At 41.0% G+C, this 24,729-nt stretch overlaps 3 protein-coding genes across 14 annotated transcripts; 1 reads left to right on the top strand and 2 right to left on the bottom strand.

Moving 5' to 3' along the window:
• The first annotated feature begins 40 nt into the window (after window positions 1-40).
• On the top strand, window positions 41-24,674 carry LOC109856403. 9 transcript variants are annotated; one of them, XM_020431655.1, is made up of 12 exons: window positions 41-352; window positions 13,244-13,401; window positions 20,390-20,714; window positions 20,797-21,131; window positions 21,313-21,540; window positions 21,638-21,932; window positions 22,031-22,574; window positions 22,699-22,857; window positions 22,980-23,155; window positions 23,245-23,451; window positions 23,543-23,566; window positions 23,876-24,674. In XM_020431655.1, exons 3-12 carry the CDS (start codon window positions 20,519-20,521, stop codon window positions 23,953-23,955), a joined length of 2,244 nt encoding a protein of 747 aa, XP_020287244.1. In that variant the 5' UTR covers window positions 41-352; window positions 13,244-13,401; window positions 20,390-20,518; the 3' UTR covers window positions 23,956-24,674. The 9 variants fall into 9 exon arrangements, with proteins under 9 accessions (XP_020287244.1, XP_020287243.1, XP_020287240.1 ...); XM_020431651.1 differs by lacking the exon at window positions 41-352 and adding an exon at window positions 8,714-8,926; XM_020431657.1 differs by lacking the exons at window positions 41-352; window positions 13,244-13,401 and adding exons at window positions 8,714-8,926; window positions 14,539-14,561.
• LOC109856408 (cyclin-dependent kinase 1) lies at window positions 426-3,307 on the bottom strand. Its single transcript, XM_020431669.1, has 4 exons — window positions 2,749-3,307; window positions 2,193-2,485; window positions 1,764-2,083; window positions 426-1,406 (listed from the first exon to the last, which is right to left on the bottom strand). The coding sequence occupies exons 1-4, from the start codon at window positions 2,783-2,785 to the stop codon at window positions 1,154-1,156; spliced, it is 903 nt and encodes a 300-aa protein (XP_020287258.1). The 5' UTR covers window positions 2,786-3,307; the 3' UTR covers window positions 426-1,153.
• On the bottom strand, window positions 3,405-6,941 carry LOC109856407 (serine/threonine-protein kinase fray2-like). Of its 4 annotated transcripts, none has more exons than XM_020431664.1 (5): window positions 6,776-6,941; window positions 6,321-6,395; window positions 5,010-5,134; window positions 4,086-4,794; window positions 3,405-3,997 (listed from the first exon to the last, which is right to left on the bottom strand). In XM_020431664.1, the coding sequence occupies exons 1-5, from the start codon at window positions 6,836-6,838 to the stop codon at window positions 3,698-3,700; spliced, it is 1,272 nt and encodes a 423-aa protein (XP_020287253.1). In that variant the 5' UTR covers window positions 6,839-6,941; the 3' UTR covers window positions 3,405-3,697. The 4 variants fall into 4 exon arrangements, with proteins under 4 accessions (XP_020287253.1, XP_020287256.1, XP_020287254.1 ...); XM_020431667.1 differs by having other exon boundaries at window positions 5,743-6,395; window positions 6,776-6,800; XM_020431665.1 differs by lacking the exon at window positions 6,776-6,941 and adding an exon at window positions 6,568-6,769.
• Window positions 24,675-24,729: the final 55 nt, after the last annotated feature.

A 24,729-nucleotide genomic window follows, 5' to 3' on the forward strand; every position in this document is an offset into this window, starting at 1 on the left:
AATCGAGATATACTATATGCTTTCTGAAAATCGCGAATTAATTCTGCAATCTGTAATTTATCTTTATTTTTTTTTTCTTTTTGATAAAACATATTATCGTTTACTCGCATACATGCATGTCATCTCTTTAAAAGAGTGCAAAATTACTGTAATTATCATTAATTCGTTACGCCAATGAGCACGACGATGACGCATCCATAAAATACGAATGTGTGGAACTACAAACTCTACCGAGAATTACTGCTTCTCTGCACAAAGCAAGTTCCACGTTTCTCGGAAACTAATGTGATCGAAGGGGCAAGTTTCACGTTACACGGTGACTGGATAAACGAATTGATTTCTACACAATGATGTGAGTGATTTAGCGCAACTGATTTATATAATACAAAAAATTTATATTATAGCAAAATATCATTTATTTTTAGAGTACAAAATGCACATAAAAATATTCTTACTCGTAACTAATACATAGTGTGTGTAGAAAAAACCTCTTATGCTACAACTCTTTTGCAGCTACGGATTAACAATCTCATCTCGTATTAATTTGGTTTTTACTCTAATAAATTTATGCCAGCAAAGTTTTATCGTACGAGCGAGTAGCAAGGTACGAAGATATGACAAGAAATTTACAAATTTACATACGTATAATCCAGTAAAAGTAACTTCATAAATTCGCCGATTCAAAGTAACATGCAATTATTATATAATACGTGGATCAGAGAAGATCGTGTTATATCACTTAATAAAACTGTGAAATTTGAATAAATGTGTGTTAGTGTTGATATTATAATATTGAACATGAATTAACAAGTAACGTGTGTGTGTGTGTGTGTGTGTGTGTGTCTGTGTGATGTATGAAATGGAATGTTAATTAAAAAAAAAATCATGAAACTCGTGAATACTTCATAAAAACTTACGTATAACTTTATGTAGATGCGATAAAAAGCGTACGCTCACTTCCACACAAAATGGATACAAAATACGATTACAAAATGCGAATTTCAATCGGTAAAAAAATTATTCATACTTCAAAATCACGTACGCAAATAAATTAACTACAATGTACACACCGAGACATACTCTTCATGTAGTCACACGATTAAAATATAAGATAACGATTTTACTTCTTCGATTTTAGTAAATAATCCTGTTTTTAATCATCAAGTAGTACAGGTATTTTACTCATATCTATGTCGGTGAAGTAGGGATGTTTCAGAGCTGCTCGTGCAGATATTCTATATACAGGATCGTACGTGAGCATAGCCTGCAACAAATCCAATCCATCTGCATCCAATGTTTTCACTTGCGTATTCAGACTATTTGTCATCCAGTTTGGAAATGTTGCCTTGTAATCCGCTAATTGGGTCACTCCTGGCCATATTTCTTCCGTAGGTGTTTTTAATATTCTGTGAAAGTTATCAAAATATTTATCTACAGAATGTCACATTAAAGTCTTACACTGCTGAGACTTTAATGCATTTTGTTTTGATACTCATTGTGTGTTGTTGTCTGGCTTTCTTTGACAAGCTGTTATAAGCTGTTTGAAATTTTATATTTATTAAAAATTTTTGGCTGAAGATGTGATCAAGAACAAATGATCAAAACGTTCCAACATTATTAGAGAATTATTTTTTTTATTTATTATCTGTCACCATGGATTATAGCTGATAAGGTTTAGTTCAATTTGAATTTCTAAGATCTTGTTTTTTTTTTTATTAAAATGAATAAAACAATATTATATAAAACAATAACATCTGTTTTACCTGAATATCCTGAAGAGCTGATCGATCTCACTGTCTCCTTGGAACAATGGTTTCTTAGTTGCCATTTCTGCAAAAATACATCCAAGACTCCACATATCAATTGCACAGGAATATCTAGTGGCACCGAGAAGAATTTCAGGTGCTCTGTACCACAGAGTTACGACTTCGTGTGTGTATATTCTAACTGGAATTCCAAATGCCCTTCCTAGTCCAAAATCTGCTACTTTAATGACTCCCGTCTTATCAATGAGCAAATTCTGTGGTTTCAGATCGCGATGTAATATTCTACGCTTGTGACAGAAAAGAATAGCTCGTGTAATCTGAAATATTGACGCATAAATAATGACGCAGCATTGATAACAAATTTCGTAAGCATTTACTTAGATGATAAATAACACAACACACATTAAAAAATACATATAAACAGACCTGATACAAATATGATTTGACTACACTTGGTTCCAATAGCTTACTGCCTAAAGTATCCATATATTTTTTCAAATCCATAGTAAGATACTCAAAAATGAGATACAATCTGTTTTCTTCCATCAACACATCAATTAAGCTCACTATATTAGGGTGATTTAATTCTTTGAGCAATGAAATTTCCCTAATTGCAGTGGATGGTATTCCTTCATCATCGCTTTCCAAGCGAATCTTTTTCATGGCAACAATTTCTCCTGTTTTTTTATGCTTTCCTTTATACACTACGCCATACGTACCTGAGTGTAAATAAAATGGTAAATAAATGGTTACTATGTGTTACACGTAAACACACTGTATCCTTTACACGTGTACGTAACACGCATGAATTTACATTAAGTTGTAAAGAAAATGGAAAAAGTTGTGAACTTGTTCATCACAGTGTAGTATGAAAATCAACTTTTGTACCACGAGAAAAAATCGATACATACATATTTATTATTATTATTTTTTTTTTTTCGAATAATTTAGCGTTACTGGGTTTTTTTTTACATGCGCTTACCTTCTCCGATTTTTTCTATTTTTATGAAATTCTCCATTGTACTTGAATGAGAAAAGAAGCTAGCACAAAACCAATTACACTTAATGCGAATTCTTCAGCGTGGCAAAGCAACGACGAGCAACTGCTTCGACAAGCAACGAGCAACTTATAAAGTAACGAACAAATTCAAATCAAACGCCATATTGTGAAAACGTAAACAGCTGCGTACGACCCGCCCAATGCAACCGAACTTTAAGGCCATTACACACAAAATCCCATAGCTGCAAAGACCGTCTGGACCAATAAGAAACTAGCATAGTTTTGTAAATCACTGTAGCGACTTTATTGCTCATTGGTCTAAATAATCTCTTATGCTATATATGCACATGCGTTCAGATGATTAAAAAAAAAAAAGGAACCAGATAACTTATCCCTTACATATTTCCAAAAAAGAAAAATTTTAGGATCCTAATTTCTTACTATGTTCGATTAAATGTCAACCATGATTAGTTGACGTTTAATTCTAATGGAATAATCTGCCAATTATACAATATAGCAACATCTAGAAATTGTAATAAAATTTCACGAGCTATTTAAAAAGTACGATTGGATCAAGGAAGCTGTTTTTTTTTTAAATAAATAGCGCGTTTTTTCAAGGGGATATGTATGTTTTTAGATAATCTTAATAAATTTATTTTCACAGTGCTTACAACGCACAAACATGTAACTTTTATTACATTTACAGATGACAAACTAACTTCTGAAGCTGAACATCTGCGACTTGCTGATGTTCCTATCAATTTTAATTTTGACATGAAACTCAGGAATAGAGAAACTTTGGAAAACTTGTGTGAACACAAAGGTCAAAAGTCAAGTTGCTGTACCTGAACTATTAGCTCATATCATCTGTACGTGACTATCTTGTAATATTTAAATGTATTAAACAATAAAAGTGAGGTTTCAGTGCACTTTATCGTGGAAATTGATAGCCACCAGTGGCATAACCCAATCCCACTCCACGTTGTGTGTGCGTGGTAGCGCGTGCTACTTCATACTGTTGCTCCATGTTGTTGAACATCTCTTCCTGCTTCTTCAAGATATCCGGTTTAGCACCCACGGTCGGTGTGGCTGGTAAGTCGCCCTTAATACCCATTAGTCGTTTGAACTTTGCCGTTACCTTTCCGTCTTGATCGTGCGTAAAAGTCGTTCCTATCCACGTACTGGCGGTAGAAGCTATATTTGATGCGCTGTTACCGTCATCTTGTTTAGACTGCAAAAAGCAATGGCAATAAGATCGTAAGATACAAAATTGTGCGTCACAAACACACAGAGTGATATTAGCTTTAGATGATTGTCACCTTATTCGCCCACAGCAACTTCCTCTTCTGAATTTGTTCCGCGTATTTTCCTTGTGTCGCTGTTGCAAGAGGATTATAATAGCTCTGTTCGCTCTGAACGCCACCCGGTGTTACGGGATCAGTGCCTTCTGGTGGTTTCAGCTCTATACCCAATTTCTCTAATTGGGCTAGCTTGTTTCGACCCTTCTCTTCTCGATAACTCATCGTTCTGAATGACGACGGTGGAGCGCGATCCCTCGATCGCGACCTCGATCTCGCGCGATCTTTGTCCTTGTGGTAACTCGAACGCTCGTGCCGGTTGCTCGACCTGTCGTCCCTGGAGTGTCGTCCCCGATCTCGTTCCCGATCGCCGCGATCCCTACGCCTGTCCCTGTCGTTCCTGTCGCGATTACGATCCCTCCTGTCATCCCTGTAATGATAATCCCGGTCGTTCTTGTCTTTGTCGTCGTTCTTCTCGTCCTTGGATGATCCAACAGACGACCTACGCCTGTCATCATCTCGTGACGACCTCTTATCATCGTCTCGACTTCTCCTATCATTGTCCCGACTTCTCCGCTCTTTACTTCGGTCTCTGTGACTACTGCTGCTGTCCCGCTGTTTGCGATCGTCATAACGACGACTCTTATCGGACGAATGACGACTTCGATCGCTACGGTCTCCCCGCCTGTGATCGTCTTTCGAACTAGTGTGATTCTCGTGTTCGATTCGCCTGTAAAATGATTACGTTCTGCAGGGGTATACCACACAGATTTGTATTATTATTCTGTGCTTTTTATAAAGATGTATAAAAAACATACATACATAATTGTTTTAATAAAAGTATGTATTTTATATAAAATATATATACAAATAGCTTAGCTTTATGTTACTTCTACTATCTCTCCTCTTTTGTTTGTACATATAAATGTCGATAAATCAGCCTACCTCTGGTCTGAGGAGGAAGAAGATACAGCTCGAGAGTCTGTTCTCGAGCTGAAGGTTGAATGTGACGTCGGACTGTTTCCACGTTCGCTACTAGATTCTCTGGACGAGTTATTGTTGTTGCTTTCCTAGAGAGAAGAAAAATTATCAACTTTAGTACATCTCTCTTACAGAACGCGCTATAAATAAAACAGAATAAAATCTTAATTCCTACCACAGAAGCTATTTCAGAAATACATAACTTCAATACACGCAAAGTTGTAGACATTTTAGTAGTAGAGATACACAAATGTATGTAGAGAGAAACTTACATATGTATTTTAAAGAAAATTATATTCACACAGTAGATAGTAACTCAAGAATTTCTGTTTATAAAAAGCGGAAATTCAGTTTTTTTTTGTTTTGTTTTGTTTTTTTTTTTTTTTTTTTTTTTTTGCGTCTTTGGTTGTACTTGATACAAAAGTTTTGCAACATGCAACTTTCTGCATGTTGTTACAGTAGATATATGTTGACATATATGTTAAGTACTAGATAAAATGCAACTAATGTACGAAACAATCGTGTCATAAAAAAGAGAAAGAGAGGAATATGAGGGCCCTTCACATCAATATATGTCTTCGCAGTTAGTTATCACCCGATATATATAAATTTATACACATGGGTTCTTTTTTTTTTTTTTTTTTTGTGATGGTTGATGTTTTGTTAATGTTACCTTCTTCGAGCTTCCTCTACTCACCTCTGTCTTCTGAATAGGACTTGGGGGTAGTCTTGAAAGACCCTCACACAGCATAGACCTTGCCGAGATGCGTAGATATTGTATCATGTATTACCAACAGAGCTACGTGTTAATATTGTCTCACGAAATGGCACCATTCCCATTTACTTATTTAAATTTTAATTATTGTCAATGATAGCCTGATTATCCTGCGTTCGTAGTAAGGTTTCAAGGTCCTGTCTTTATTTGTATTCAGATTATGAAATATTCAAAAAATTTTTTTTTTCTTTTTTTTTTCTACATCCCAACTTTACACAATTAAACTCCACACAGTTTGTGCCAAGTCATAATCTGATTGCAAAATGTAAAAAACATACAAACACTGTTTCCATTCCTCCTGTATATCACATTGAGGACATTTTGAGGACATGACCTTGCAAAACCAAATATCCTTTTTTTTTTTTTACATATCAGGCCTAAGACCTCGCATGTATAGCACCCGTAAAGTCACTGTGGTGATCTTCTTAGGCATTGTCCGAATGTTTCGTACTTAACAACTAAGAATTTAAGAAGTATGCATGTATGCTCTTTTACTCTACCTCACTCATGTCCATTTGTACCGGATCGTAATTAGCATCACTGGCTCTTCTGTTTACTTCCTCTCTGGCTGGCGTCTAAAACAAACAGTCATAAATATTGATGTCCACAATTTGCGTTAAAACGAATTAAAGCACATCATTAACATAAAATTTAAAAACTTCATGTTTGAAGAAATATAAACAGCTACAAAAAGCATTTTGCGAATTGTGTGCCGAACACAGCTTCGTGAAACAAAAATATTCGTACGGAATATAGCGAGATACGTTCCGCGCATATCCGAGGAATAACATTCATTGGATAATAAAGCAGAGAGAGAGAAAGAGAGAGCCATGGCGAGCGGTGTAGGATTGCTATTTTCAGGCGTCCCCGAGTCTGATAACGAACGAAACGAATCCCATCAGCGACGAACACGACCGGAACGTTATTCTCGCGCGTTCCGACGCGATTCCCTCACCTTCTCGTCGTCCGAATTATTACTGTTGTCGCCGTCGCTAGCGTAATTCGCAAGCGAGTCCATAATGGCGTGTGTGGAAGTTACGATCAATCGTTTGTTAAACCGTATCACAGCGAGCAGCGAGTATCGAATGCGTATAAGCTTCGTCGGTGTGTTTGCCAGCGTTACGGCAGCGCGCATGTCGAGAATGCACCGAATGCGCATGCCCGCACATTTGTCCGCTATCAAAACCCAACGAATCGAATGTGTGCTGAATGGACACCTTGCGTTTGTTCTTTTATTCGGAAAATTAAAAAAAAAAAATATCAACGAAAAACAAAAGTAACTTCATATGAAAACCTGCGAGTCGCTCTTGGCATTTTTGTCAAAAACAAAAAAAAAACTAATCGTTCGGTTTAATTATTCACGTCAGATCGCGTGTGAGTGTAATCCGCGGCGATTCTTTGATTTCCAAAATTTGATTGGTCGATTTTTTTGGGAGGAGGGGGGGTGCAATCTAGCGTGAAAGAAAAACGGTCTCGTGCGCGCGGAGACCTAAGCTTTTAATTTGAGTTTCTCGCCAACTTCGCATTGTCTTCGTTTCTTCGTGTATTCCACGATGGGAGGGAAACGCCGCAGCATCCTCTTTTTGAATTTTTTTTGTAAGAAACTTGTTTCATCCTCCGTCCGATAAATATCGCACTGAGTGTTGCAATTTTTCACATAAGTAAGTGAGTAAGTAATTATCTCAACTCTCTCTCTCTCTCTCTCTCTCTCTCTCTTGATTCGGTTAATTACATTTTTGCAATTGCGAGTGCACGCATATGTCGCACTCCCACTCGCGTATCAAAGTGTGTCGAGAGGGTTAACGAGCTTTCCCTCCCCGCGCGGTATAGAGAAAAACCCGATCGACGGTATAAAAATAACGAACTTTTTTTTTCTGCAACACGAAGTCAAGAGACCGCGGTGACGCGCGTGTGTGTCTTGCGCTTTCTCTCACTTCGATAATTATAATATGTCCCTCGTTGTAATGTAATTGCAATTTATGATCGCACGTGAGAGAGAGAGAGAAAGAAAATAGATTAATGAAACAAACAAGTTAATGGATACACGCTAGAGTTAATATTTGAGAGGTGATAGAGAGTGAAAAGTAATCAACGCGTGCACGTAAACGGGTCTTTTTTGTTTTTTTTTTTTTTCACTTCTCGCGCGAGAAGTCATTAAACTGATAGTCGATTACAATCTTCTCGTGTTTCCCGCGTGTATGCCGCACTCTTGTGTGTTATTGATTTTCTTTACTCTTTTCATTCATAAAATTCATCTTTTCAGCGCACTCGCCGCTACGTGCAACGCGACTCTGTCGAAGAAGTGAGACCAATTAAGCGACATTTAATCAACATCAACGGAATTGAGCTCTAAGTGTTTTTCTTTTTTTTTTTATATATATATAAATTACCATGTCTCGGAGAGCACGTCTAATAAATTGCAAGCATCTGGTCCGTTCTCGTCTGGCATCAGTCACACGACGCGTCGTAAATCAGAAAAGACTGTGCATGATTGAAGTCGGAGAGTCCCGTCGGGGGATTAATATAGCAAGGGGATGTTATACAGCGCAGTTCAAAGACGCTCGAACCCGTGAGTAACAGCTCGCGCGCAAAACCGTGCGTCTTTATTTCCGTCTTGGTGCACAGGAAAGAAGGTGCGCGCGAAGATGAAGACGAAGCGCACATATGTACACACGTAAATATATATATATATATACATGTATATATATAAAACCTATTTCTTTCTTTCTCTCACACTCTTTCTCACTACCTCTCTCTTATCCCGTACGTATGTACCTTGTAGCGGAGCACCTCGCATTGACGTTTATGCGCGGAGACGCGCGGCGTGGCGGGTTCGCGCGCCGAGCTGCGCCGCGCCGAGAACGAGAAGCGGGGACGGAACCGCCGCTGGAACGCAACAGTCGCTCGCTGGACTTCGTGCCCGCAGTTTGTTTGTTGCATCATCGCGTGTCGCGATACATGCGATTGCCAGTAGTCCAGTGACACACACGATCATCGTAGATTATATTCTATGTGATATAATCGGTCTTCTGTATCATCTCTCCCCCCTCCCGAGAGAACCGGAGGACCCAGTTCCCTAACGAGCACATCTCGGTGCTTCCGGATCGTAAGTAAATTATATATGCTCGTCTCTTTCCCTCCCTCGTCAGATTCGCGAGAGGGATGCAAGGGATTCGCGCGCCGGGCTACCTTCCCGGGTTGCTGCACCTCCGACCTCGATAGGGGCGGTTGCGCTGAAAATGGGTCACCGTTACACCCCAATTTTACGTACGTGCCTTTCGTGAGACGGTTTACGTTTTGCCGTTACGTTTTCTGAAAAAAAACTGATAGATCTAACATCAGAGCGAATTCAGAGATGGGAAACCAGAATGTGGGTGACCAATCTAATCGGTGTAACTGACCTCGCGATAATTCATAACGTGAGCACTAATCCGTAATTAACTTAATCCTCATCTTCTTTAATGCGACACGAGTACAGACGTCATCTAGAAAATGAGAGCAATCGACGATCGACGATCGCGGTTGATTAACTGGTGTGTGACTGCACCGAAGGATTGGTCGCACATAAACGAGTTAGAGCGCTGACATCTCTGTTTAATTTCTCTGTTAAAAGTAATTAGCATCTGCTACCTAACTCTACAGCATTTGATCTCTCTTTCTCTCTCTCTCTCTTTCTCTCTCTCTCTCTCTCTCTCTCTCTCTCTCTCTCTCTCTCTCTCTCTNTCTCTCTCTCTCTCTCTCTCTCTCTCTCTCTCTCTCTCTCTCTCTCTCTCTTTTGCAGTGGAGATACAAATAATAGTTTAAACCATCGTACAATGTAGTTCGAGAGTCTCGTCGAAGTTACCTTAACCACCTGTGAAGCTTTCTGGCGTAATTCCAAATTCAAGAATTGCTCTTAATTCTAACTTCATCAAATATCGTTTGTTAAGCGTTTCCTCAAAACTGCATCACTATATAGTCACTTACTTGATGAGAGGAAAAGCTTCCTTAGATCGTGTTACAAAAACGCTTCTGTGTGACGGAATTTATCGTGAGAGAAATCGGAATTTCGACAGATCGGCGCGCGTTTCCTTTAATGAAATCTTCCGCCGATCTGTTTTCGGAAGGAAAAGAGAATTTCGCTCTCTCTCTTTCTCTCTCTCTCTCTCTCTCTCTCTCTTTCTCTCTCTTTTTCTCTCTCTCTTGAGAGAGGAACGATAGGTACACTCTCCCGCGCACAGCTCCCGATAACACGATCGAAGTCAACGCGAAGTAGCAAAGCAACATCCGCCGTGTTCGTCGACGATTCCCTCTCGTTCCAGTCGTGAATCTACGTGACCTGCTTTACAGAATTGATATCCGAGAAGCAATTGTTTTTAACGGATCAATCTTCTCCGCGAGGACAGTCTCGTCCGCGGTTTCCGGAATCTCGATCGTGTTAATTAACTTCGCGATCTGAGCTCCGAAGTGTGAGACTCAGGTGACTCTCTCTCTCTCTCTCTCTCTCTCTCTCTCTCGCAATTTGTCTCGTCGATCGCTTCCCGTTGAAACTAATATTAACGCTAAATGGAAATGTACCTCTTGCTGCAATTTCCGATGCGCGTACATACGCATAGGTATATATATATATATACACAACATATAGAATATACGTATATATTGTATATACACACGTTCTCTCTCTCTCTCTCTCTCTCTTTTTTCTCTAGTTTCGATATCGGCCAGATAGACATCAAAGGACTGAACAAGCACCACGGTTCATTCGTTGTGACTTTTGCTTAATCAACGCTCGTACAGTTGCTCGTGCAGATATTAAAGTTACATGGCGCACGATCGCGTTTGACCACGACCAGCCACGAGGGCGCGCTTGATTTTGATGTCGCGCACGAGAACACTCGTTCTAGCCGAAATTCTTGAATATTGCACAAAACTGCGAAATCATTTTTATCTCAATTATCTTTAGATTTTACCTGTATCATTTTTTGTCATATCTATTCACCTACGCGTTACGTATATGTACATTATTTCTGGATTTTACCTATATCATTTTTTGTCATATCTATCCATCTACGCGTCACGTATGTACATGTCACTCCGCCCGCCAACATATACACAACCCAATTTACTCTGAATGAGCCTCAATTCAACCCGGCGACAAATATCAACAAACTTCGTGAAAAGCAGTCTCCGCACGGACATCGTGATTATCCGGTAGCTTCTTTTCTCCCCGCTTCTCTGTCTCTCCTATCGCGCGACCCGCGACGCATCGTTGCGCCACTGCACGCACGTTAATCGTTTCCGCGGCTGACGCGCCGAGCAAATTTCTATCATCAAACGGTTCCCAGAGAAATTATTTTAAATAATCGACGTGCTCTCGTGCGTGTTGGGCGCACAGAAAGAACAACATTTGTTTCAAGTTTCCGCCTTCGTAATGCGAAATCGATTCATCAAACGTGAAAAAAGAGAGAAGCAGCAGTTACGTTCGATTTTGAAATAAAGTAGTTTTTGAAAAAAAGTGGACTCGGAAATTTGATGTAACTCAGAAGCACAAGGTTGAAGTCGTTTGTTGCCAGTTACATCCAGCACCAAAGGTGCGAATCATGTTCGGGAGAGATGTACTCGAGAGAGAGAGAGAGAGAGTACGTATCGACCGGAGAGCGCGCAGGTACCACTCAGTTCCACAGACGAAAGCGACATTTGAAGGATCATTAACATTTTCCTTGAAAATAATCGAGGGAGTGAAGTGATGTTTCCGTTGTCGAGGTAGAAGAGCTAACCTTCTCTTTCGTGACAGGACTATCTCAAGGATCTTTACGAATAAAACATACGCAGATATTCGGACAAGAAACTTGTTTTATACTCATGTATTATATATACATAATATATATACAGTATGTATATGTAAAAGAAATTGATCGTTTCCCAGTTCGCAGAGGCTTTTTTCAGCCATTAAGCCTCTCCTTCCCTCTTTTGTTTTTGAAGATAATCCAACTCTTTTCCATATATTACCACTACATGTCAAATACAACATGTCTACAACTTTTAACTTACTCTCGTCTGTTTTCCATAGGGAACATTGGTAATTTATGCGAGAAGAGTAGCGTGCCAATGTGCAATATCGAACCGTGGACGAAGCGGTCCGCTCACAGTGTCACTATCGCCGGAAAACGGTTTCCCGATCGCGTCGATCGCGAGCGCTGTATACTGCGAGGCGTGCAGGACTCGCACACGCTTGTCTCCTTATCACGCAAAGATCTTCCCGCTCTACTACATACGCATATTGCGTGTACACGCGACGGCGCGTACATATTGTACGAGAACCAGGGAGTAACACTCGTGTCATTCCGCGCGTAACGCGAGCGTTTGCCTCGCGACTTGCGGGTGCTCGCCCACCTATGTCGGGACACGACACGCTTTTGAACGTAACATACGTACGTACGTAGAAAAAGCGTAGTTTATTTTTTATCTGTTTGGAAAAAAAAATTCTTTTTTTTTTTTTCAAACAACTTTAACATTTACTTGAGACATTTGAGAAAGAGAATGTGATTGTGCAATTCACGATTGTAAATCGTGTTTTCGATTCTTTGAAAAAGAAATATGAATTGCTATTTAAAAATCTGCGAGTCTTCTCGAGCGGGATGAAATCATGTCTAAAACAGATTTCACATTTTTATGAGTTTGCTTTGTTTTCGATCGAGTTGACTCAAATTGACTTCTCTTTTTACTGACAGTTATCTTTGCATCAATATTTAGAGTGCGAGCATTCGCGCGCGAGTTATGTTTCCTATATCGAACGTGAAATCATAAACGGACGTCGCGTGTCTTGTTGCCGTACAGGTTCTCCGTTTCCTTCTCGAGGCGCCTTCTTTCTATCGGTCGTTCTTCCATCTCTCGACTCTCCCACCGTTTCTCGTCTCTTTCTTCCCTGCTCTTCTTGCCTCACGCTTCTCCGACATCGTCGCGGTTCCGTTATCCGCGGTAAATACATGCTGGGCATCCTGTTGTACGTTTTACCTCCGAGGAGAGGAGGAAAATAAACAGCATGCGCGCATCGTGCGCGCGGGGGTATCGAGCGTGCGTTATTGACATCGTGTGTGCGATCGGAAACTGAAAAAAAAAAAAAAAAAAAAAAAAACGGAGTGACGAAGCAAATCAAGCGCCTATTTGTAAGCTGCATTTGTATCGGCAGGTTTTTATTGCGTTATTGGAAGTGTAGCGAGCAAACACTGACCGCTAATTGAAAATGATCGAGTCGTCAATCAACAATCAATTTAAATCGCAATTAAATCTAGCGAGACATTTCAGACGATACTTGAAAAAAGATCTGAATAAAAGTTTAAGAGAGTTTTTTGTTTATTTATTTGAAAAATTGTGATTATTTGATCTCTTTTTTATTAACCAGTTTTCTTGTGTTTTTTCTGAGATAATTTTTTTTTTGTCACAGAATCTTTGTAACGCGTATCAGATCAAGCGAAAACTGGATTCAATCCTTCCACGCAGGAGTATGTGGATCGTGGATTTATAATATCAACGACGGGCGGTTCTGCGACGACGGCATTGCCATTCTGTCGGGAAACTTCTCTGCGACAGAGAACGAAATCGGTTATTGGAAAAGTACTCTCTCGTCCACAGAACCGTCTTCCGGAATCTGCGGGAGAGTTTCTCATTTATTTTCTTGACGAAACTTCGGATCGCGTTCAATACGTTGCGACGCGTTCATCGCGCGTCGATTTTTGCGTGAGAATTTAAAGACATCTCCGACACCTTCTCGCAGAAGCGCGACGATAAATGCTCAAGATAAATTGGTGCAATGTTTCACAGAGATTCGTGATTACTTGCAGAAGCACATCATTGCTTGCAAAGTTTGAACTGCGAGACGAGATAACTTCTCAGCGCGCGCTAAAAAAAACTTTCGCAATCGATCACGCAAGTAATACGTATGTATGTACACGCTCACACCTTCATAGTCGCATATTTTATATTCCGGTGTGTGAATAACAGAGTCATAATATCGCGCGTATTCCCTTTTGTTTAACGTAACGCGGGTATAAAATTAATTGGGGGGAGGTTTAATTTGTTTCGCGACTTTTCAACTCAACGCACTCGAAAGAAGAACCGGCGCGTCCGTAGGCTCTTCAGTGGATCCAAACGCGCTCACAGTATCGTGCGAAGCGGAATTACGCCTCGGAATCGGACGATTATTCGGCGCATCGTATTTACCATTTCTATAGGGCTACGCTATAGGGGAAGCAAGTTCCTACCGACGCTATTTCTCCGGGGGGCACCCCGTCATACGAGGGGCGCAGCCCTCGAGTTGGAGCAAGGGCGAGGAGGGGAACTCGCTTGGTGGGCGGAATTAGGTAGCCCGGCCGTGCGACGGCTTGAATGAGTAATTCCCATCGATCGTGAAATCTGTCCCGCGTCTCACGCCGCTGGCTCTCAATTGAATCGCTGATTCGCACTGGGAGGTGCAGTAGGTCCACTTTTAGCCGATGTTTGGCATGCGCGCGGGGAATACAGACAATAATCCATCGTCCGTATGCGCAAAAACTACGTAAATCAGTAGATAATACCCAGATAAAAATAGTTTTTCTCCGTTTTCACAAGCCTCGTAAATCATTTCTATAAATCATATCTTTTTACGCGCGAGATTTGCATTTGTGTAATTGTTTTGTATATATTGATGTAGATTTTGTTCGACATATAAAATTAAATAATTCTGCATCGTTGTGATTACAGATTTGATAATGACTTTCTCTTCGGTAATTAAAAAGACTACGCGGAAAAGAAGCTACTAGATTCAATCGGGAGGAAAGATTCCGACGCTGTTTAACGTCACCGCCTGGTTTAGAAACGCGACCCTGAAGCGAACGCTGCAGGCCGCGAATCTGCATTCTGGTTGTCAACGTTACGACACGTGGGCTCACCGATTGTCGCGTTTACACGATTGTTGGCAATACTTTTTCAAGGATCTGCGGGTGGTGGTCTTATTACATAATCACACCAATTTCTTTATTCGTGATGACACACGCACAATTTTAACTTCGACGTCTTTCTGCGAAAACCAGTTCGAACTTCTTCCTTTTTTCTTTTATGTTCATCCCGTGTCATCAGTTTTCGTTCTCATTACAAAGTTATTAATTCTATCTGTATCGCGCGCGATATTCCTCAGAAGTTTGCCGCTTGAGCTTTTATCGTCTTCTCCAAGACGACAAGAGAAATCCATCTCCGTTTTTCCGTAGGATTTCCGTTACACGGAGCGTCGCGCGTTTCCCGTGCTTCAAACGCGGCACACACACGCGCGCGCGCGCGAGCGCACCTGCAGCGTCATCCGCAAATACACGCTTCATTCCGTTATGATATGAGCGCTTTCTATTATTGACTCGTAAAGAAAAAACCGACCACTCTGTCTCCCCGTTCCGTGCTCCGTCCGAAAAATGTCACGTCCGTCATAGACGGACGAAGGCCGTAAAATTAATGAGGAAATAAAAAAAAATACGCGCAGACCGCGATGTAATCAGCCTAATGTGTTTCCCCTTCCCCTCGTGATTGCCGCTCCAGATTAAAGTCGCAACTTGCTGACTAAAGCGATTTCCTTTTCGCACGGAATTCCGCGGAGAGACTCGTGCCGGCGAACTCGCGTATACACCTGGACTCTCGTTCATCTTCTTCCTCCTCCGTGATTTCATTAACCCAATTTCGCGCGTGAGACACCAATCGGTGAGTGGAAGAAAGGTCACACACGCGTGTGTGATCACGACATTTTGCGTAACAACGATAATAGCACGCGTGTGAGCGTTGCGCGTACCACCCAACGACCTGAGAACATCGTCGAGTGTATTTGTATGGTAATGTTGTGATTCGTGTCTTCTCTCGGTGTGTTCTCGTCGAAGGCGCAGTTCCATTGTAAAAGATCGCATTGAGGAAGAAGAAGATTTACGCGCGCGCGCGCGTTCTTATCTCGTGACAAAGGACGGCGTTGCAATCGATTCTTTATGCGGGCGTCAGGGTACTGTAACCATTGGGGGGTGCTCGAATCAGGAACTAAGTTCGTGCTTTTACGAGGTCTTCAAATATTCACGCGAATTTTGCCGAGAAAATGTCTCGCTCTCCGACACAAATTGCTTTTTTTCTTCAACACGAACTCTCTTTTTCTTTCATTGCGAACATATTCGTCTTATGACAAAAAAAAGTTTAACATAGTGTAACGATTGAATCGCGTGATTCTCCGCACTTGATTTGTTTACACGTGCGCGCAGTTGAATCCCGCACTGTGTGTGTGTAACAAAACGAGTTATATTTAGAGGATCGAAGCACGCGCTTCTCTTGATCCCGCGCGTATACACGCGAAATGCAATGCTTTTCGGTGAAGATTTAATCGGCCCGCGGCCTCTCAGACGCGCGGCCATTGAGAACGAAACTTTTGTTCCCCGGCCGCGTGCCGTGATGATAACGAGCGAGGCTTTTTATCGCGTTGTAATACGATGTTCCATTCTCTCCCATCGGGAGAGAAAGCGAAAAGGAACGATTTCGCGAACGTCTCATTGTGTGCGGACACTTATAAGGGTGAGAATAATAACCACTGAAATGACAGTAAAAGCGCTTGGCTCGGCGGAAGAAAATGAATCTGTCACCGCGCTCCATCGGAGGAAGGTGCAAATCTCGAACTGTACATTAAATTACAGAGAGCTGTAAGGAACTGAAGAAAGAAACGGAAGAAATTTTTTTTAAAGAGAGAGAGAGAGAGAGAGGTGCGATAAAAGTACTTTTCACTGTTGCACTTATTTGTACATCGCTCGTACGTATATTCGTTGTGTCGCTTGTTTATAAAAAAAGCAATTACATCAAAGTCTCCACATTACGTCTGACGAACGGAATATGCCGTTGACGTTATTACAACACGTGTGACGGAACTCGTAGAGAATTATTTTTAGAAGGCTTTGTCTTCACACCGATGATCGCCAAGATCGCCAAAGAATATTCGGTGACTCGCGACGATATGGAGCTGGATATTGACGTAATCGGAGACCTGTTCTCGGCGTGTGATGCAATGTGGCAATCTCGTAAAGACTACCTACCTTGTAAAGAAAGAAGAACCTTGCTCTTTTGAAACTACTTTTACATTCGCGGGACAACAGTGTGTTTCTGTGTCTTGAAAAATATGACATTTATGTTCAATACTCGCGCACACAGTTAAAAAAAAAAAGAGAGGATACGGAAGCGCTTTGTGAAAAAAATTATTTAGAAAGGTAGGACGAGGAGAGAGAGAGAGAGAGAGAGAGAGAGAGAGAGAGAGAGAGAGAGAGAGAGGAAAAGAAAGACGCAAAATGTTTTATTAACGCGAGTTGCGACTTCCGCCTGTCGTGTCGGAGCGTTGTGTCAAATCAAAATTAGATTAGATGAATCTCCGGTGCCTCCTGGTCAAAAGGCACCGGCGTTCGCACAGTTCTATTTATAGCCGAGTATTATTAATGCACGTGGAAGATCCTTGGAAATTTCTTATGCCCAAGCGGTGTTTTTCCAGGAAATTTCTAGTTATGAATTGGAATAGACACTCTTAAAGTGTGTGTAGTTTAATTCAGTTTAAACTACCGCGAATTAAAGAGAGAGAGAGAGAGACAGAGAGAAAGAGAAACTAAGTGATCGCCGTGTACGACAAATGTTTGAGTCACGTCAACAACGTATGTGTATATTCTCCGGGTTTGTTAGCGACTTTTGATGTCTTTTATAAACTTTCTTTTAAAGTTCCGACTCTATTATTTTATACAACACACGAAACGAGCGCGATATTCTCGCGTCGGAATTACGTTTCAGCGAACACGTTTTTCTTTACTTTAAATAAAGCTTGCAAAAACATCCGAGGCTTCCGTAACTTGTCGTTAACCCAGTTAGGGCCACCGTCATTCCAGTACACGCACAACTCGCTCTAGTCCGTTTCGCAGCCATTTCACGACCGTCCGGCCGATTTCTCACACAATAACGGAGCGACATTAAATCGCACAGTTACACTCAGTTGGTTACGATATCCGGAACTTAACTTCGCCCGCAAAAGAGAATACTTCGTCGCTTCGTTTTTCAAATCGAAAGGTTTTATCAATTTCGGGCTTTGGACCAAGGATCACGACGTGAGATTTTCTCTCTACACACGTCGATAATTTCTTCCTTCGGCGAGAACTCGCACACACGTCTTACGTCACTTTTGTGTGATTACAAAATGACCCGAGCGAAATTTGTCGGACGGAAGATGTCGATTAGTCGGGCGAAGAGATAAAAGTGAACGATGGACATTTTAATTTGATACGAGATCTTGGAAGAAAAACTATTTTTTTTTTTTTTTCAGAGCTAAGTGTGTCAATAACAACAACCGTCGCGACGGCGATGCAATCAATCTGAAAACGACAGGGAATATATACACGCAGATCAATCTCTCTCTCGTTCGTACACGGTGATCATTCAATTACTAATCGCTCGCGGCTCTTTTTCGCAGCTTCTCTCAACTACCTAATGCTATCATTGAACAGAAATAAGATCGAAGAATAAAAAGTAACGCAAAACACCGTCAAGAAGATATATTTGAAACATATATGACAAGATTTTTTTTTCTGAACACTCAGAAAACAAGTCAATTTCTTTTTGTTGATTGTGAGTCTTTTTTAAGAAGCAGAGTCTTTTCAAAAAGTTGAGTCTTTTCAAGAAGTTTCAAAACGCTTAATGTCTCTTGTGCGGGAAAGTGTTGGGAAACAATTGACCGAGTGAGAACGCGAACTGAAAAAATGGTCGAAAGTTTTTTTTTTTTTTTTTTTTTTTTTTTATCAAGAGCTGTGTCGTTTTAATGAAACTTGATTAATAGACTTTGTTTTTAAAGCGTGTCAGGAACTTTAGAGTGTTTTTTAAGTGCTTTAAAATTCTAAAACAAAACCCACGGAAAGGAGAGAGACGCCAGAGAGATCAGCTTGTGCGATAAAAAGATGCACGCCGGACTTTTAATGAAAAGCCATCGTTGACTCGCGCTGACCAAAATTTATTTGCGACGCAATTAAAATGTATCGGCGGTGACAGATGACGAGAAAATCTCGAATGTGCGGCCGCGACATGCGCGTACATATAGATATGTATTTGACGCAGACCCGTCTCACAGCGCGGTCTCAAACGTCCCAAATCCGTTGCATATGAATCGAATTGATTGATACTCGAGCGCATCATCCACGTTAAATCGTGCGCGCGCGTTTACCTTGGCACAAATTCCTCTTTGAGATTACATACGCGCTCATTCATGGATAAATAGCGCTCACGTACAAGGAACTTTACGATCCGATAGAAAGTAAATGCCTCCACCCCTTCGGTGTATTTCCTCTCGCGTTACACGGATATGACGTCGAGAGAAGTTTTATTGCCACATATTCCAGATTAAACTGGCTTTTGCTTCCACAACGACGACGACGACGACAACGACGACGGAGACGCAAAGAGATTTAGCCGCGAGCGTCGCGAGAGAAAAAAAAAAGACATCGCGTCCCGTGGAATATTAATTGCGACCTACTACTGTCTTTCTTTTCGCGAATCGAATCCGCGCCATTTATATTAATCTTAGAGAAGAGATTTTTCCAATATGACGTCTAATAATAAGCGCGCGACAAAAATTCTCGCGTTGAAGGACGAGCTGGAAAGCATTTCGCCACGTAGAGAAATAGATCGATAGATAAATAGACAGTGGGAGGGAAGAGAGGAGAAAGAGAGGAGAAATTCTTTATCAATTTATCAATTTTTCTCACAATAGCATTCTTATTCTCTCTCTCTCTCTCTGTCTCTTTACGTAAATATTTCAAGCGCATTCTATACGAATCTTCATTTGCAAGTCGTGAGACTTCTTAATTTCTCCTCTCTTTTTTCCTATCTCAAACGTGTGTAAAATAAAATAACTACAAGATAAAAAAGTTGCAGCACGTGCGAAATAAAAAATATAAAACGACGACGAACGGGAGGTATACTTTGCAAAACCTGATTTTTTTATATCTATGATACGTTCTATGAGGGTGAGGGCAACATATACGTGCGGAAATCCATATCTATTCGGCGGATATTACATTTCCAAAGCACATCCGTCATGCGGCACTAACGAGAGCCCCTCTGTACAAATATGGCACAATAATTTTATTGTCGTCACGTTACGACTCACGTGGCGATATGTTACATCCGCGCGGTTCGTCTTTGATGTTCCCGCACGCGCCTGCAGGTGCGATCGCTTTCCTGTTCGATTATACGTGGCCGACTCGCTTGACGACATTGCTCAATCAAGCAAGGTGTCTCGCGTTAAATTAAGTCGGTGTATTAAATTTCGCAATTTTCTTTTTTTTTTTTTTTTAAACGGAAAAAGTAATATTTATAGTTTCAGAATTGAAAAAATATAAATTTATTTAAAATAGAGAAAATTACGCGTAAAATGTAATTATTATCAAACTTTTGTTCTGCGTATTAAATTATGAAATATAATTCGCTCCTAGATCGAGGAGCTTGTTTATTTATAAAATATTTATAAAAAGCTCTCGCACATTATCGCTCGTGCGTAACTTTTCTTTGGCGTAAAATCTAGCTCAGGCGCAAGCAGAATGAACGCGACGCGATGGAGATAAGCAATCAGTTAACGGACTAGACAACCCCCCCAGGTTGTCCCAATTGACTCGCGATCATCCCTTGAGTAGACGAACTTAGCTTGTTCACAATGGCGACGGCGACGACGACGGAGAAAACGGAGGACGTGGAGAAGAAGGACAAGAAGGAGAAGGACAAGAAGGAGAAAGAGAAGAAGGACAAGAAGAAGGAGAAGGACGCGCCAAAAGAAAAAGATCTCCCGAAGAAAAGATTCATCAATACAAATCTGATATCGCTCAAATGTCTTCTTTTCGTCTTTTACGCCGGTAAAGTATACATCAATGTGTATTGAGCAGTCACTTCGAATTGATTTCTATCAATTCGCGCGACGCGTTTTTTTTTCTCCAGGCATCGGCAGTCTCTTCCCGTTTCTTCCGTTGCACATGACAAAAATGGGTCTGAGCATCGAGGAGGTGAAGTTCGTCTCGATAGTCTCGCCGGCGGTCTCGATACTGGGACCGCTCGTTGTCGGAATGAGAGCCGACACGTATTTGAGCTCCGGATCGTCGAACGGATGTAGCTGCAAGTACAGCGTTTACCTGCGTTTAACGATCGCCTACACCTGCCTCTCCTCGGCGCTCTTCTATTTTCTGCTGCTGGATCTCCTACCGCTTCACCTGCTCTCGGCCGAGAAAGCCCATCCGCCGAACGTAATCTTCGGATGTAACGAAAACAGTTCGATGGTACGCTCATGGTGTATATTGCCACGGAATATACTGACAATATCGTGAAACTATGAAAAAGAACGCACGACGGTAGAATTTTACATTACAAAATTAGAATAAATATTATTTCTTTTAGTTAGAAATACAGTGTATATAAGGTCATGCCTTCACGTCAAACGGGAAATAATGATATTTCCAGGTGCAGCAAGAGAGATGCGTGAACCAATGTCACCGCTGGCCCGGCGAAGACAGCGAAACGGGCACGATGTTGCTGCAAAATTGCAGCTACGTATGCATCCCGCACACCGTGTTGGACATTCAACAAAAGGACATCGACACGTTTCGAATCACCGTTAACATTGAGACAGACTTTAACAAGAGCAGTGGCGATAACGTCGCGCTGCTGGACACCGAATTTGACATGAAGGTGAGAAGGAGGAGGAGGATATATATTTTACAGAATTTACACGCGCGAAGTATCTCATCCAGAGCGGTTTGTAAGATGAAGATGTAATTTCTCGCAGGAAGAAATGAAAAAAGCTCATCGCTTCGTGATCAAGGACGAACCGCCGCATTTGTGTTACGAGGATGACAATTATAACGTAATCTGCCATGTTTACACCGAATATTCGAACGTTCTGCCGATAAACGGCACTCTCGGACAAGCGTTAAATCCCGACGACGAGGAGAAGTATTGTCTGTATCCCATGATCGAGCGTTTCTTCTGTCGCATATCGCCTGTACTGGAAGCCAGAAGGATCAAGTACAACGAGACCTGTTTAGTTATGTGCGATCTGGTTGACCCGTACACGCACCCGGGTAAAGTTTCGTCAACAGTTTTTTTTCCGTCGTGTTTGCAACGCGGAGCGTGACGGAATTTCTCGTTTGTAACAACAGTGATAACATTCTTGTTTCAGGCAGCGTGCTGAAGACCGCCGGCGACGACTGCAGCGTGCTGGAGGCTATTACAGGCGGTTGTAGTATTTTCTCCGTAGGCTGGGCGGAGAAGGCGAGGTTCTGGATATATCTGGCCGCGCGCTCGATCGCGGACACCAGCTCGATGGCCGCGTTGACTCTGATCAACGCCGCGGTGGTAATCGCGACCAGAGAAACGTCGTGCGGTCGCGGCGACGTCGGACGTCAATTGGCGTTCGGTTTTCTCGGTTTCGCTCTCATGGGATCGTTGAGCGGCTATCTAAGCACATTGACGATCGATGTGTGGCCACCTTACGTTGCGCCGCTTCTTCTCCACAGCGGAATGATGCTCCTTGCGGTTCTCATCGTTCTGTTGGCGTGCGGCATGCCGCTCACTCGTCCCGAACGTTATTGGCACACAAGAAACGGCATGCTAGCGCTACCACTAAGCGCCATCAAACGTTACGGCAACGAGATCTTCGTTCTGGTTCTCATTTTGATAGTGTTGGGAACCTTTTGGAGCGCGATGGACAGCTACCTGCCTTTGTAAGAATTCGATTCTGAAACGATCTTAAAAGCATTCAAGAAACATGTTTGTTAATTAATGTCTGTAAAACACGCTGTCCTTTTTGTTTGAGAAATATGAAAAATTCATTTCTTTTTCGTGTAGATATTTGCAAAAATTAGGAGGCGATGATCTGACTATCGGTATCACTATGACCGTCGGTGCTGTACCGACGTTCCTGTTCCTTTGGAAGTCTGAACATCTTGTGGATTACTGCGGACACAGTAACATCTTCATCACTGCTTTCACAGTGTACATACTAAGGTAGGTAAGTTCTTCTAGTCGGACAATACATTATCGCGTGATGATTGCCAACGACAATCGATTTAAACGACAGCTCTCAAGATATCTTTCCTATCATTAAACACATCCAATTTCAATCATAGGTTTATCATACTGAGTGTCATGACGGGACCTTGGTGGTCTCTAATCTCGGAGGCTCTAGAAGTATTCACGTTAGGAATAATGTGGGTTACTGCCATCCTGTACGTCAGACATTTGCAACCGCGTTATTGGGTTGTGACTGCCCAAGCAATGCCTGTGATAGCTCATTTCTGCGTCGGTACGTTCAGCAGTTGAAACAGTCGAATAGATTTGAATTGTTGAATTGATTTGTTTTTTTTTTTTTTTTTTTTTTTATCCGACGCACAGGTCGATGCCTCGGAGCCGTCATCGGTGCTTACGTTAAGTTCGGCGACGAGGATATCGTGCACTCGTTGGGAATCGTGTATCGTTACATGGCGATAGCGGCGACCGCCGTTGCCATCCTGTATTTTATATTGTATCATGGTCTAGTGAAGCCGAGATGTTATACAAACGCCGTTAAAAAACCTCGCCAACCTCCAACTATTGTGCAAGGTAAGCGGACTTGCAAGGTACGCGTACACGTTAATCGAATTGTTTCTCTCATTTCTAACATACACATCGTAATTCTGACCTCTCTCACAAGCTACTATAAAGGATCCTGAATTGAGTAAGTGATCCGATATGTTCGAGATTTTCTTATTTAGTATGTCTTTCGAAACACATATGTGTCGTATGTATTACTAAAATGCAGTTCTGTAACTGCATTTTCCTCACAGTATTTCTTCTCTGCACAGTATTTCTCCTCTGCACTGTATTTCTTCTCTGCATGTATTACAGAGAATTATATAATATATATATATATATATATGTATAAATATATATGTATACGTGTAGCTGTTCACACACACAAAAACGCGTGCTGTATTTCTCATATTTTTATCGTTTTCATAATTTTTTTACAATTTTGCAAATACAGTGATGAATGGAAATGGAAATTACACGCCGCTGAGAGTATACCATAATGGAAAAGGCAGGAAAGGCCAATTTCGATACTAGAAGTTATCTATAAAGGATATGAAGAATTCTAGGAACAACACTGATTCCACAAATGCAACGTATAAACATCATCGGTACCGAAACGTCAAGCCGACAACGTGTGCTCTCAACATGTATTTTCGCAGTGCATTTATTGTTAATTTTATTTTAAGATAACCCGAGACATTAATATTATTTCTGTTTCTTAATGTTATTATTTATACAAACCAGTATCGTACAAAAACTTGCTCAAATATGTTCCATGAGCTACTCTTTGTATTCATAAAAACAAAAAACAAACTGCCACGATAGTAAAATAACATAACGCAAAATGTAAAAAAATTTTCGTATCAGAGAGATAAAAAGAAAAAACATTTCTTTTCTGTGCATAAAGTTACAGATGTCTATAACACTTTGCTTCAAGTTTCTATTAAGTTTTGTACAAATCGCTAGATTCGTAATTCGCGAAACATTGATGATTAAATTTCTACGGCAAAATCATTAACAGCGAAACATGTATGTCTTTTTACGTAATATGAGCCAAATAGATATCAGTACACTAAAAGCAAAACTACATGATCAGATAAATGTTATATTTCTGTGTTCTCTGATATATGTGTATGTGATAAAACAAAAAAATGAAATAAAAAACCATTAAAGAGAAACGATTTGCTGTAACTGTTATTTTGTTAAGGAACAATTATATATGTGCCTCGTTTGTTTATGTTTTTATATTCAGACAAAGAGAATAATTTTAATTTTTATATGAACTTGTAGATTTTTGATATTTTGCAC

Source organism: Pseudomyrmex gracilis, unplaced genomic scaffold (assembly GCF_002006095.1).
Source record: "Pseudomyrmex gracilis isolate BER0280 unplaced genomic scaffold, ASM200609v1 scaffold_117, whole genome shotgun sequence".
NCBI classification, from domain to species: Eukaryota; Metazoa; Arthropoda; class Insecta; order Hymenoptera; family Formicidae; genus Pseudomyrmex; species Pseudomyrmex gracilis.